The 13,458-nt window shown below is 40.5% G+C and overlaps 1 protein-coding gene across 1 annotated transcript; it reads right to left on the bottom strand.

The window, feature by feature from the left end:
* LOC140065633 (vomeronasal type-2 receptor 26-like) lies at window positions 1–12,920 on the bottom strand. Its single transcript, XM_072113217.1, has 4 exons — window positions 12,797–12,920; window positions 5,795–6,019; window positions 3,829–3,952; window positions 1–1,608 (listed from the first exon to the last, which is right to left on the bottom strand). Exons 1-4 carry the CDS (start codon window positions 12,911–12,913, stop codon window positions 677–679), a joined length of 1,398 nt encoding a protein of 465 aa, XP_071969318.1. The 5' UTR covers window positions 12,914–12,920; the 3' UTR covers window positions 1–676.
* Window positions 12,921–13,458: the final 538 nt, after the last annotated feature.

The following is a 13,458-nucleotide window of genomic DNA, read 5'->3' on the forward strand; positions in this document are numbered from 1 at the left end:
AGTTATGACCTCCTTCCTTCTAAGATCAACTTTTAAAATTATGTTAATAAGTCAGGGCTTTGGGGTTGTCACCAGAGCCCCTATGTGCTGTAGTTACACAAGTTACACAAGCTACTACATTGGGGCAGATTTACTTACCCGGTCTAGTCGTGTTCTGATTCGGGTTCTGCCGCGATTCACTAAGGTCGTGCGGCCGATGTCCACTAGGTGTCGCTGCTCTGCTGAAGTCCGCCGGAGTTCACCTTCTCCGTCTCGGTGCATGTGAGTGCTTTTTTGCGACACAATTTTTTTAAAAAATTCCACGTTTTTTCCGAATCATTCGGGTTTTCTGATGGCCACGCCCCCTGATTTCTGTTGTGTGAAAGCCGGCTCCAATACGCCACAATCCGATTGCATGCGCCAAAATCTCGGGGCAATTCGGTGCAAATCGGAAAGATTCGGGAAACCCGGCGGAAAATCACGATTCAGACCCTTAGTAAATGTGCCCCTAGCATTACCGCCTCATTAGCATAATTTAAAAAGTTGATTTTAGAAGGAAGGAGGCCATGGATAACAAATATAAAAAGATCACCCCAGTCACAGTGCCTGGATCTATGAGTAATGTCCCTCGATTTATCATGATGGACCGTGATGGTAGATTTACTTCAAAAAGAAAATATTATTATAGATTATTTTATTATTTGACTTCAATGGCGCAACCAGCAAACTTTTCTTTTTTCCCAATCAGACTTTGTTTAGTGTTCAGATCGGGTCTGATTATGATAATATAACACTTGGGGAAGAATATGCAGGTGAGCAACCCGGTACTGGAGGCCAACATGGCAAATATTTCTACAGCCGTCATGTATTTACCTTTCGTGCTCAAGTACGCGGGAAAAAACGAGATCCACACGCTACAGAACACCAGCATACTGAAGGTGATGTGCGACGCTTCGTTGAAATTATCGGGTAGTTTCCTGGCGAGGAAAGCAATTATAAAACTTATCACAGCTAAAAAGATCATATAACCCACAGCAACGTAAAAAGTATTGGCAGACCCTTGGTTACAGTACAGCGTCATCTTCAACGACCTTTCACTTGTATCAAAATGTGGAAACGGCGGACTGTAAAAAAAGCCCCCAAAACAAATAATAATTTCCCCGAATGAGCACAAGCAAACTAAATACATTGACACTTGGGAACTCATCCATCTTCTTGACTTACTCCCAGGCTTTATACTGTTAAAAGCGATGAGTACCGTTACCGTTTTAGCCAAAACCGAAGAGATGGCGATGGTGAAAACGATTCCAAATGCCGCTTGCTGAAAAATACAGGTAATAATATTGGGCTGACCGATGAAGAGTAGAGCACAAAGGAAGGAAAGCGTAAGAGAAATGAGGAGGATGTAGCTGAGTTCCCGGTTGTTCGCTTTCACTATCGGCGTGTCTTTGTGCTTCAAGAAAGTCGCCAGAACCACTAAGGTAAGTAGGGAAAGTTGAATGGCACAAACACATAGTGAAATACCAAGGGGGTCCCCATAAGAAAGGAAGTCTACGGTTCTGGAAATGCACATGTTTCTCTTCTCATTAGACCATTCATGGTCCAAACATCTGATGCAGTTCATCATATCTAGAACAATTAAAAAAAAAAAAAAAAACAGAAAAATGTCAAATAAGAAATCTGAATTTTTTTCAAAATTTTCACTGAAGGCTGAAAGGGGTTGTCCGAGACTTATCAAATAAACAAAAGAATGCCGGGAGGGGGCTGCTTAAAAAAAATAAAGATTTACTTACCTTCTGGCGACCTCCGGGTGTCCCTCGCTGCTGTCGCTTCAGTCCCTGCGGCATGTAAACAAACATGGCCGTGGGAGCAGTGCTGGATTCAGCTTCCAGTTGGACCCGACAACCATCCATATACAATATTGTAAAAAGGGACGGGTGGGCGTGGCTGGCCATGGCCGGCCGGAAGCTGAGCTCAGCACTGAGTGACAGCAGTGCGGGACACCCAGGGGGCGCCGTAAAGTAAGTACATCTTTATTGTTTTAAATAGCCCCCTCCCGCCCACCTTTTGTTTTTTTGATAAGTCTCAGACAACCCCTTGAAGCCATCTGTCGGTGGGTTTTCTCTATGAACACTTTACAGATATAAAAGACTAATTTTTCAGCGTATTATCCAGGAAAGTGATAGGATTATGATGATAGATTTCAATTAAAGGGGTTGTTTGGGATTGTTAATTTTGTATAACTGACCCAGATGGTGTAAAATAATAAAGAACTTATACTTACTCGCCTCTGCTCCAGACTAGTGTGGACTTTACATCAACAGTTTTTTTCAATGCTAGTGTAATTGTGACCCTGGAGTCAGGGACAACAGACAGGACAATGATCCCTAAACTCCAGCCCCCCAACAACCCTGCCTGCTTGCTACAGCATATTCTGATGATACGGGACAACCACAAAGACAGTCCCTCCCTAGGTCACAGTGCAGACAAAAACAAGACAAACAAACAGTAAAACACAAGGGCTGGTAAACAATCCAGGTCACAACTGAGAGAGGATATAAGGTACAGAATCGCAAACACAGAAGGATAGTTAAAAAAAAACAATCCAATTATTGAGTATCAGGAATTCAGGAGCAGTGAACTACAGCTAAATAAGAAGAGATCCAGAAAACTGTGAAGAATTGATACAGAAAGTATATTGGAAAATGTTATAAATTTTCATCGCACAAACAATATCAATTATTTCCTCAAATGTGCTTAAAGTTGACAACCCCTTTAAAGGAAACCTACCACCACGGATCTACCCATTAAGAGGCTATTGTACGTGAGGATAGCCCTTTTAAGGGCTACTCCTCATGTCCCCTGTGTCTTTTTCAAATTTTTATTGCCCTAATATGCTAATTTTCTGAAGAGGCTACTGGGGCGTGGAGTAGCCGGAGCTGAGGCTGCACGGTGTGGCTACTCCACACCCCAGTAGCCTCTTTGATCCTCCTACTCACATATCTTCAGCGGAGAAGTGACAGCCACATGTGCGCAGAACTCCGGCTTCGCGGATGAGTGTGTGCAGCTACAAGGAACTCCCAAAGATATGTGGGTAGGAGGATCAAAGAGGCTACTGGGGCGCAGAGTAGCCACGCCGTGTAGCCGCAGCTCCGGCTACTCCACGCCCCAGTAGCCTCTTTAGAAAATTAGCATATCAGGGTAATAAAGTTTGAAAAAGATACAGGGGACGTGAGGATTAGCCCTTAAAATGGCATACAATAGAGGCACCTGCCACCCGGTCTACCTTAACAGGTAGATCCGTGGCGGTAGGTTTCCTTTAACTCTTTCTGGTCCAGAGCCTGGCTGCAGAGAGACAGTGGGGTGAATGTAGATCACAGCCAGCGGCTAGAATATAGTTCACACTGCCGAACAAGAGTAAACCACTGGAACAGTCAGCATATCCTCCACCTATTAGCGTGAACCGAAGAAGATGCAGACACACGCGTAAAAGGTAGATACTGTACGTGTGGAGCTAGAGAAAGCTTTTTAAGGCAGACTTTTTGGGCAGATTGACACAAAAATCGTCTGTATTGCCCCCGTTTCTTTTTTTAACAGACCAGTGGCCAAGGTACCGTACTTCCAATTGGTTAAACAGTAAGGTGTGTCCTAGTCAGATCCGCTTCTCATAGATCACTATAGTTCACAAGGATCCGTGAAAAATGAACACCAGACTGAGGGCGTGAAAAAACAGACTTTCACGTGCGTTTTCAAGGTCAATGTTACGTGGATCTGTGAATATCTCCAGCTAAACATTTAGATTACTGGTTACAGTGCACAATATTCATGTCTCTGTTAGACGCCTGTTACCTGTATCGTTGGAGATCTCGCCCTCTGAGCACAGGACACAGTCATAGCAACATTTTTGCTGCGATTCTCTAAGTACTTTTCTGTATCCCGGAATACAGCTATTACTACACACCGAGTGAGGAACCTAAGAAAACATATTAAACAATAAGATAATGAATAGGGATGTGGATATGCAGCAAGTGTCCAAAATGTTGCCCTTACCCAATGATACCATTATGACTAGTTAAAGGACATTTGATTCGATGCATTATAAAGCAAACATACCTTGAGAATGCTGTAGCTACACTGATGCAGAAACATATCTTGTTTAATCCCTGAACTGAGTGGTTTTCAGAAAAAACAATGATAACATTATGATAATGAGGCTCTCTTGCTCCTGTGGCTGCCCCGACACGTCTCTTCTCACCCATATTATGCACCGCTCCAGCCTTGCCCTGCCCAGCAAAAGTCGAGAATAGATCATCATTGTGTTGTCCCTGACAGGCGGAATTAATCAATAACCACACCATCTCCCAGCTGCTGTGTATGAGAGTCATCCAGCTCGGTTGGTTAGTCCTGTCTGGACAATTCAGGAAACTGTGTAATGTGTTAATGGCAGCCAGTCTGCACTCGGCTTTCCCAAGGCCCTGAATTTTATAATTGTTTTTTGAGCAAAACCACTCAGCTCAGGGATTAAACAAGATATATTCCTGCATCATTGTAGCCACAGCATTCTCAAGGTATGTTTGGTTCACAATGCATAAAAACAGATGGTAGCTTTTCTTTTAAACATATATTTTTAACGGGATCTCCTGCTATAGTCCATTGAGAGGACAACACATTATCATGGAGCCATTAATTTGAAAATGAAAGGGTTTGTACCAGGTGACTCTGACTGCTGCAATCAGTTGCTCCATTCAGTAGTGTGGGAGTGTCAAATGAGAAAGGTCCTTTTTTCATAAATAAGTGAAGCGACAGGACAATTATATGTCCTGCTGCTCCATTCAATATTATGGGAGTGTCTAAAATTGCTGAGCACAATGCTGGGGTATCTCTGGCAGTTGCGTTAAAAAATGAATGGAATGTCGGAGATACCCAAGTGCTGTGCTTTGCAATTTATGACACTCCCATAGTATTGAATGTGACAACCATGTGTCCTGAGCACTCCCTTTTAATGAGAACGAGGCCATGGGGGTCCTATTCTCAAGATATGTGGGGGTCCCAGGAATCGTATGCTCACCGTTTAGCTTGTTATCCGCTATAAGGGATACGTTGAAAAGTTGGTACAACCCCTTCAACAGATTTTAGTAATTCGTTTTTTTTTGTTTTTTTTTTATTATGTTAAAAAAAGGTTTTGGGAATAAAAATATTGATATTACACTTAGATTGGTGGGGATACAACATCCAGCCCCCCTAGTCCAATACTGTACAAGAGCTGATGACTTTGAATTGGCTATGAAACACAATGGGGCAGATTTACTTACCTGGTCCAGTCGCGATCCCGCGGCGCATTGTCCGACGAGGATTCGGGTCTGCCACAATTCACAAAGGTTATGCGCCCGATATCCAGCAGGTGTCACTGCTGCACCGAGGTCCATCGGAGTTCACCTTCTTCTTCCCGGTGCATGTGAGTGCGTGTCTTGCGACACAAATCGTTTTTTTAAATGCCACGGTTTTTCCGAATCCGCCGGGTTGTCCGCCAGCCATGCCCCCCAATTTCTGTCACGTGAAAGCCGGCGCCGATGCGCCACAATCCGAAGCCCCAGGGCAATTCGGCGCAAAACGGTGCAGATCATAAATATTCGGGAAAACCCAACGGGAACGCGGCCGCAGGACCCTTAGTAAATGAGCCCCACTGTGAAAAGAGTGGCCCACTGACTCCTGTGCAGTTCCATAGTCTAATACCAGTGATGATCTTTCAATTATGTTGTGAATACATAATTATCAGTTATACTACGGTTTGGTTACTGCACTCGGTATAATTTACCTGTTTAAAGCGGACATTCCATTTGATCAAACTTTCATTAATAGTAAACTGTCGCCCATACGGAGCGGATTTCATGTAACTTCCAACCTGAACGTATTGAAACGTTTTGTTCGGAGTTAAAATCAAATTGACAATATCATATTTCCCCGGAGTTTCTCCGTTCTCAAAGAACAAATTCTCACCATTGGTCATGTTGACGTGAATTCTCTTTATGTATCGAGTGAGCTGAAAGAGTTGCAAGAATTACATGAGAAATAGTGATCAACACAACTATGTTTTCATATTAAATTTAACGATGAATTTTTGCTTTACGAAAAAATCATAAAGAAACTAAAGAATGATCTATTTTGAGCATTAACCCCTTCAGGACTAAGCCATTTAGTGCTTTAGGACTGAGTCTGACTTTTTTTCTATCTGCCCTGTGTCACTATAAGTGGTTATAGCTTTGGAATGCTTTAAAGGAAACCTACCACTTAAAAATGGTAGTTCTACCCCACAAATACATCGCACCAGCTTAGGGTGAGCTGGTGCCGGAGCATATTTTCATTAATTAAAGAAACCGCCGATTGCTTTATTAAAGTGTTTTATACTTTATATTACAACCCCCCTTTGGCGCACCATATTACGGCTCAGCGTACCATGCCCGCGACCGTGCTTGCGGCTGATTCGGAAGTGCCGGAGAGCCGGTGACGTCACCGAGCTCTCGGACACACTCGTGCTTGCAAAACTTCCCGTACGAAGCCGGCCGTGTGAAGTTGCGCAGGCGCAACTGTGCCCAAGAGCTGTTACAGCAGAGAGAGGATAGAAGAGGAGGCGCCGAGAGAATGTAAGTTTATTTTTTTATTGACTCATGCATAAGCCGAGGTGAGGTGTTTCAGCACATTTTTTGTGCTGAAAAACTCGGCTTATACAAGACTATACATGGAACCTTTTTTTATTTTTGCAAGTTGTTGTTTTTATTGGCTGTATTTTGAGGTACATGCAGATAGTTACAAGCTTAAAGAACCTATCTTGTACGTAACCGAGGGCTGCCTGTATGCTATACTTAAGTTCTCAAAGAATTTTTTATAACGGAAGTAAACCTTTCATTTTTTCATCTGTGTTCTTTTTTTTTTGATCAAATAAATTTTTATTGAAAACCAAACAATAGTTTTCCGTTTTTTAACATTTAGACACATAGACAGTACACCAAAACACCCCAGACCCCCCTCCCATCCCCCTCCCTACGCCTGCTTGGTGGGTGAAATGTCCATACTTCAATGTATAACATATGTCCGTATATAGCACATGACTGATGTCCTTCCTCTGAGAATAGAAGTACCGCGAGAGGGTCGATCCAGGATATTCTTAGTTTTGTAGATTACATATATTACACCGTATAGCTTAGAGCAAATAGCGATACATACAGACATAAATCAAACAGTAATGGGATAAGAGCAGTAACTGAGAGTCGGAAAGTCATAGATCTTTACATATACTATCCGCCATAATATCTTTTAGCATGATAATGATGACAATCATTTTACATTGCCACTAATTATTCTATCTCTCGTAAGAGTTAAAGGGGCTAATCCTGGGGCATCAAGCCATGGGCCCCATATGGCATCAAATTTTTTCAATGAATTTCGCTTTTGGTAGACAAACTTATCTAGTCGTAGTAAGAGATTGGCCCTAGAAATAAATTCAGAAACTCGTGGGGCCTCAGTGTCTTTCCAATGGAAAGCAATAAGTTTCTTGGCTATATACAGCAGTTGCAGCACTGCCAATATATGACTCTTAGACAGCAGCAGCTCAGACATACAACCTAAGATACATATAAGAGGATTACGTGTGATAACTGTTTAATACGTCCAATCGATCAGATCAAGAACTTCTTGCCAGTAGCAACGTAATCTGGGGCAGTTCCACATTAGGTGGATCAGGTCTGCACCAGATCTATCGCACCAGCTTTCATCTGTGTTCAATGACGTGTACATAATTATATTTGACGACATCTTAATCCCTCTGCAAAATTATACACCTCATAATTTGTAGACTTCTATGAATCCTGAACATACATGTATATACACTACGTAAAACTGCCCCTAAGGCAAATTTTTTAAAATTATTTTAAAAAGTTTGTACCATCCATGTCTGGAAATCTTGGAGATAAGATTTGTAGTCGAACTGTGCATTTCCTTTTTTACTACTTAACCAATCGTGTAATCCATGTGCAAAAGCGTAGGTAGCCTTGTAAATGGTGTAAGTTATTCTAAAATTATCCATATCAAACAGTGACCCAAACTTTGTCAACGTTTCGTTCCCTGTGCAATTTAAAAGCAGAACAAAATCTTTTTTGTTGGTATCATTTGCAGGTAAACAGTTAAGAAAATAGCGAAACACTGCAGCACTAAAGACATCATCCGGTAAAGAGAAGGGCTTAGCGTCAAGAAGGAATTTTTTGAAACCAGGAATTTCGCCTCTTGGAATTGTAAACAGAATGGACCCACTTAACACATTTAAATAAGTCTCCTGTGTAACCAACGACATGGTCGATGGCACAACAAACACTTTTCCAGGCGCAGCCTGGTATTCAAGAGAATACATTAGGGTAAGATACATGTCTAAAGACATAAAAATAGTAATCACGTTGGCGGATGACTTTTTGATCACATCCAGAGCCTTATTAAGTGAAATCAAGTACGAAATAGAAATAATTTGAAAATATTCCACACAAATTTCATTCTGAACAAGTCGGTTCCTAAATGCATTACTGGACTGTAAATTATTTTCATCATCGGAACTGATAATTCCAATCCAGTTCCATCCAAAGCGCTTGAAGAGATGTATGAAGCCGTCATACTGATCCTGTTCATTTGGAACAGTCCGGAGTAAAGAGGGATACAATGTTTTTTTGCTTAACTCTAGATCTTGAGCTCCGTAACTCACCTACAAAGTGAGAATCATATGGAGGTAAGAGAGAATAATACAGGATCTAAGATGCTGACAATGTCATTGTTGCAGAAAAAGATATACAAAAATTTTGACCTACCCAAGAATCCCACCGATTAAAAAAACTATACAGACGGTCACCTACTTAAAAACACCCGACTTACAGATGACCCCTAGTTACAAACGGACCTCTGGATATTGGTAATTTATTGTACTTTAGTCCTAGGCTACAATAATCAGCTATAACAGTTATCACAGGTGTCTGTAATTTAGATTTATTGTTAATCCTGGTTCTTATGACAACCCAACATTTTTTAAATCCAATTGTCACAGAGACAAAAAAAAAGTCTGGGATTACAGTTATAAAATATACAGTTCCGACTTACATACTTATTCAACTTAAGAACAAACTTACAGAACCTATCATGTACGTAACCCGGGGACTGTCTGTACAAGAAACGGTTCATATAAATAATTGTTTTTTAACCCCTCCTTGGTAGGGGTTGTATGGACAGAGCGCACAGGCTGAGCTTTCTCTATAAAGGGCTCTATTACACAGCTTCCTTTAACTGCTTTAATTAATGCAGGCACTGATCTCAGCAGTTAAGCAGAACAGAAAAAATTTTAAAAATAAAGAAAAATATTTAAAAATGTTAAATCCTTAAATCACCGCACTTTCCCTATATCATATATAAAAATGTAAAAATGTAAAAAAAAAATAAACATGTTAGCTATGCCGACACCCCAAAATGTCTGAGCTATCAAAATATATTATCGATTATCCTATGCCGTGAAAACCGTAATGGAAATTATCGTCCAACTGTCTATATCACAGTTTTTCACAAATTTTCCATACATAAATATTTGGATAAAAAGTTATTAAAAGGTCGTTTAGGTCCCAAATTGATATAAATTACACATCCGGTAAAAAAAGAATAAAGTTTTTTTTGGACAAAACTTTAAATAAAAAATACCAAAATATAAAAAATCTTAATATAACACATTTTAGCTTCTCCCTGATTGTATCACCTCAAAGAATAAAGGGGATTTGTCATTTGAAGGGCACAGTGAAAACTGTAAAACAATGCCCACAAGAAAATTCAGCAAAGTTTTTTTTTTTTTGTCTATATCTCTACATATGGAACTTTTTCCAGCTTTCTGGAAAAACTTTTCATTGCATGAAATATTAAATAGTTCCTCTAAAAAGTATGATTTTTCCCACAGATAGCAAAACCTCATATAGCTCTGTACATATAGCTATAGCTCTTGGAAGGCCTGGAGTACTGTAAGGGTTAATCTATGTGATTTGGCAGTTTCTGCTATCTACATGATTGTGGTGATGCAAAAAATAAAGGGGAGGTCACATTTTGAGCGCACAGTGAAATCCATAAAAACAGCGCCCAAAAGAAAATGGCACAAATGTGGGGGTTTTTTTTTGTCAATTTCACTGCATATGGAATTTTTCAGCAAAAATTAAAAAGTTATGGAATTTTGAAAGTGAGAAAGGGAAAAATGGAACCACAAAAACAAAAAAGGGCTACGTCTTTAAGGGGTTAAAAACAACACCCAGAACACAAACACAGTGACAACTAATCATAACCTGGACTTAAAGGCATGATTAACAGCAGTCTTTTACCACCTTTGTGATAAGTAAGGAAAGGACTGATCTTATCTGCTTTCATGCCCATCATGGTAAGTCCTAGTTGTAGTAAGACAACCTACTGTTACATGTGTCACAGTGAGTATGACGTCCCCGAGGGTCACTTTAAGGGGGACACGGGAAGTAAACTGACCCTATCACCCACAGAAATGCATCACGCCCTAACAAGGGCAGTACCAGAAGTATTACTCTACTGATTAACACCCTGCATTGCCCCACCCTGACGGGCTTCTTACTGTCTTTGGATTCATCAGAATGTATATGGTTGATGCTATGGTGGTCTCAAAAGATGGATGCATACTGGAGTAGCTCTGAGGTATAAATGGGGTGAGCTGAAGAGTCAGTCCTCAACCTAAATGCCCCTGTTAGGGGATCCCCAATTAGAATTAGAGAGGATCCCCAATTAAATGTAAAGGCTTGGGTGGGACTACCTACCATAAATAGTCTAAAGACAGACAGCAGCGTCATGTGCAAGCAACTCTTATTCATATTTACGAGAGCAAAGACTTACCTCTGTGATTTATTACACAGAAGATTCCGGATGTATACGAGAGCTTCCAGCACAGGCAGTGCATTACAGCCTTCTGCATATGGGGCTGTATAGTGGAAGATTAGTCTAAGTGCCTATGTTAACCCCTGCCTGGAGCTGGAAGCCCCTACAAGATGCACAAGAACATTGTAAATGCAGCAATCGGGAACTGTTCTGCCTGACCTGCCTGACCTTTGAGTCCCGCTGTTCATGCTATTTTAACATGTTCCACCTGCCTTATCATTGTACACACCATGTACTTTCCTTCATAGCAGTGATTCCCCCTTATGACACCAGCCTCTTCCAGAATGAAAATGTTTACAGGAGTTAACTGCTCACACCCTGCTGCCCGATATCACATCCATTCCTAGGGCTTGTGGAATCCACATCTATTCCACATTTAACCCCTACATGTATACTGTATGCTTTGTATATAGGATTGCACACAGGCAGACCATTTCAATGACACTCTGTCATCTCCATACAAGGTGCCCTCTCCATACAAGGTGGGTGCCCTCTCCATACAAGGTGCAATCTCCATACAAGGTGGGTGTTTGCTGCATATTGCAGCAAACATCCACTGGTAAAGCCCGCAATCAGTGCCAGCTTTGCCGGCGGTGGTAAAAAAGGCGCTTCCATATTGGCATTTTGGATTGTCGCTCCCCATGTCGTCATTGTGTAGTGATGATCCGGCTTTTGTAAGTCCTAAGGCTTTATGTTTGCTGGCCATTTGTTACAATGTGCCAGTGGCACAATGTAATAAATGATTGGTAAAATCCCCATATACTGGCATACTGTAGTATGGCAGTACACGTTAGGATTAATCAGACTTCCTAGGGTAAAAGTATTTTAGGGGGTTTAAAAAATAGTAAAAAATTTTTTAAAAATGAAAAAAAAAAAATAAAATAAATTTCAAATCACCCCCCCTTTCCCTAGAACTTATATAAAAATAAACAGTAAAAATCATGAACATGTTAGGTATCGCTGTATCCCAAAACATCTGATCTATCAAAATATAATAACAGGTTGAACCCTGTAATGGAAAATAGTGCCTGAATATCCAAAAAAAACACTTTTTCACCATTATACAACATATAACAAATGTAATAGAAAGTTATCAAAAGGCCGGACAGTTCTCAAAATGGTAGCAGTGAAAACATCATCTTAACTTACAAAAATGACACCACCCACAGCTCTGTACACCAGAGTATGAAAAAGTTATTAGCGCCAGAAGATGGCAAAATATATATATATTTTTTTTTGTACAGAAGGTTTGTAGTTTTTAAATGTATTAAAACACATGGAAACCTGTATAACTTTTGTATTCCCGTGATCGTACAAACTCAGAGAATAAGACATGTTAAAACCGTAAAAACCGAGCCCAGAAGAAAATGGGGCAAATGAGTTTTTTCACCAATTTCAATTCATTTTCCTGCTTCCCAGTACACGGCATAGAATATTAAATACCATCACTATGAAGTTCAATTTGTTACTCATAAAACAAGCCCTATGACCGCTCTTTACATGGAAAAATTAAAAAAATCATAGATTTTTGAATGTGGGGAGTGAAAAATGAAACCACTAAAAACGAAAAAGAGGCTGGTCTTTAAGGGGTTAAGATTGTTCCTGTACAGTGGATAAATCCTCTTACATCAAGACCTCACAAAACCCAGCAGAATCTACATGCTCCGATGTATATCTATCACCCTGCACAATCCAAGATTTTCTTCAATTTTCGAAATACAATTTTGTGACTATTAAATTTTCACTTTAGATCCATAGTTCATGATCTACAAGCAAACATTACAAATACATTAACTTGCGGACCTATACACAAAACCACTGTTGGCCCCATAATGTCACTAGAACGGCTCTGACTTACCAGGGTATGGACGCTCACCCATAAGGTCCCCAATTTTCTTTGCAGTTTTGATGCCCATGTGTCCAATAAAGGGGCTTCTGACTGTAGACGGGGGGTCAGTTTTGCCACTAAATCCATTCTGCCGCCACACAGCCCGAAACATAAGAACATGTAGCAGCAGGTGGAGAGAAGTGACAGTCAGTGACTAGAAGCCTCTCTGGAGGATAGAAAGAGGCGGTTTCCTACGTCTCTTGTCTTAATTATATACACAGCGTATACAGGAAGCATCTGTGCTACGATCAGGGACGCCTGTGCAGATTTACACTTCAATATCAGAGACAAAATGTAATAAATGCAATGTATTAGACAATGTGGTTCCTTTTAAAAATAGTAAAAATTGTTTAGATCAAACGCTTCAAGATCAGTTTTTTTTTAAGGTTTTTGGGTTTCCATTTTTAACTCCTTTCAAAGGCAATTTTTTCTTTGGGGGCTTGTTATATGGATAACAAACATTTAATACTCTGTGCCATGTACATGGAGGCTGGAAAAAAAATTCCAAATGTGGTTTGATTGGCAAAAAAACACAGACGCCCTATATTTTTACAGGCTTTGCTCTTACGACTTTCACTGTGCGGTCCAATTGGGGATATTTATCAGGGCCCTGAAAAGTTTGCAAATGCTAG

The sequence above is a fragment of the Engystomops pustulosus genome, chromosome 6 (assembly GCF_040894005.1).
Source record: "Engystomops pustulosus chromosome 6, aEngPut4.maternal, whole genome shotgun sequence".
NCBI lineage: Eukaryota > Metazoa > Chordata > Amphibia > Anura > Leptodactylidae > Engystomops > Engystomops pustulosus.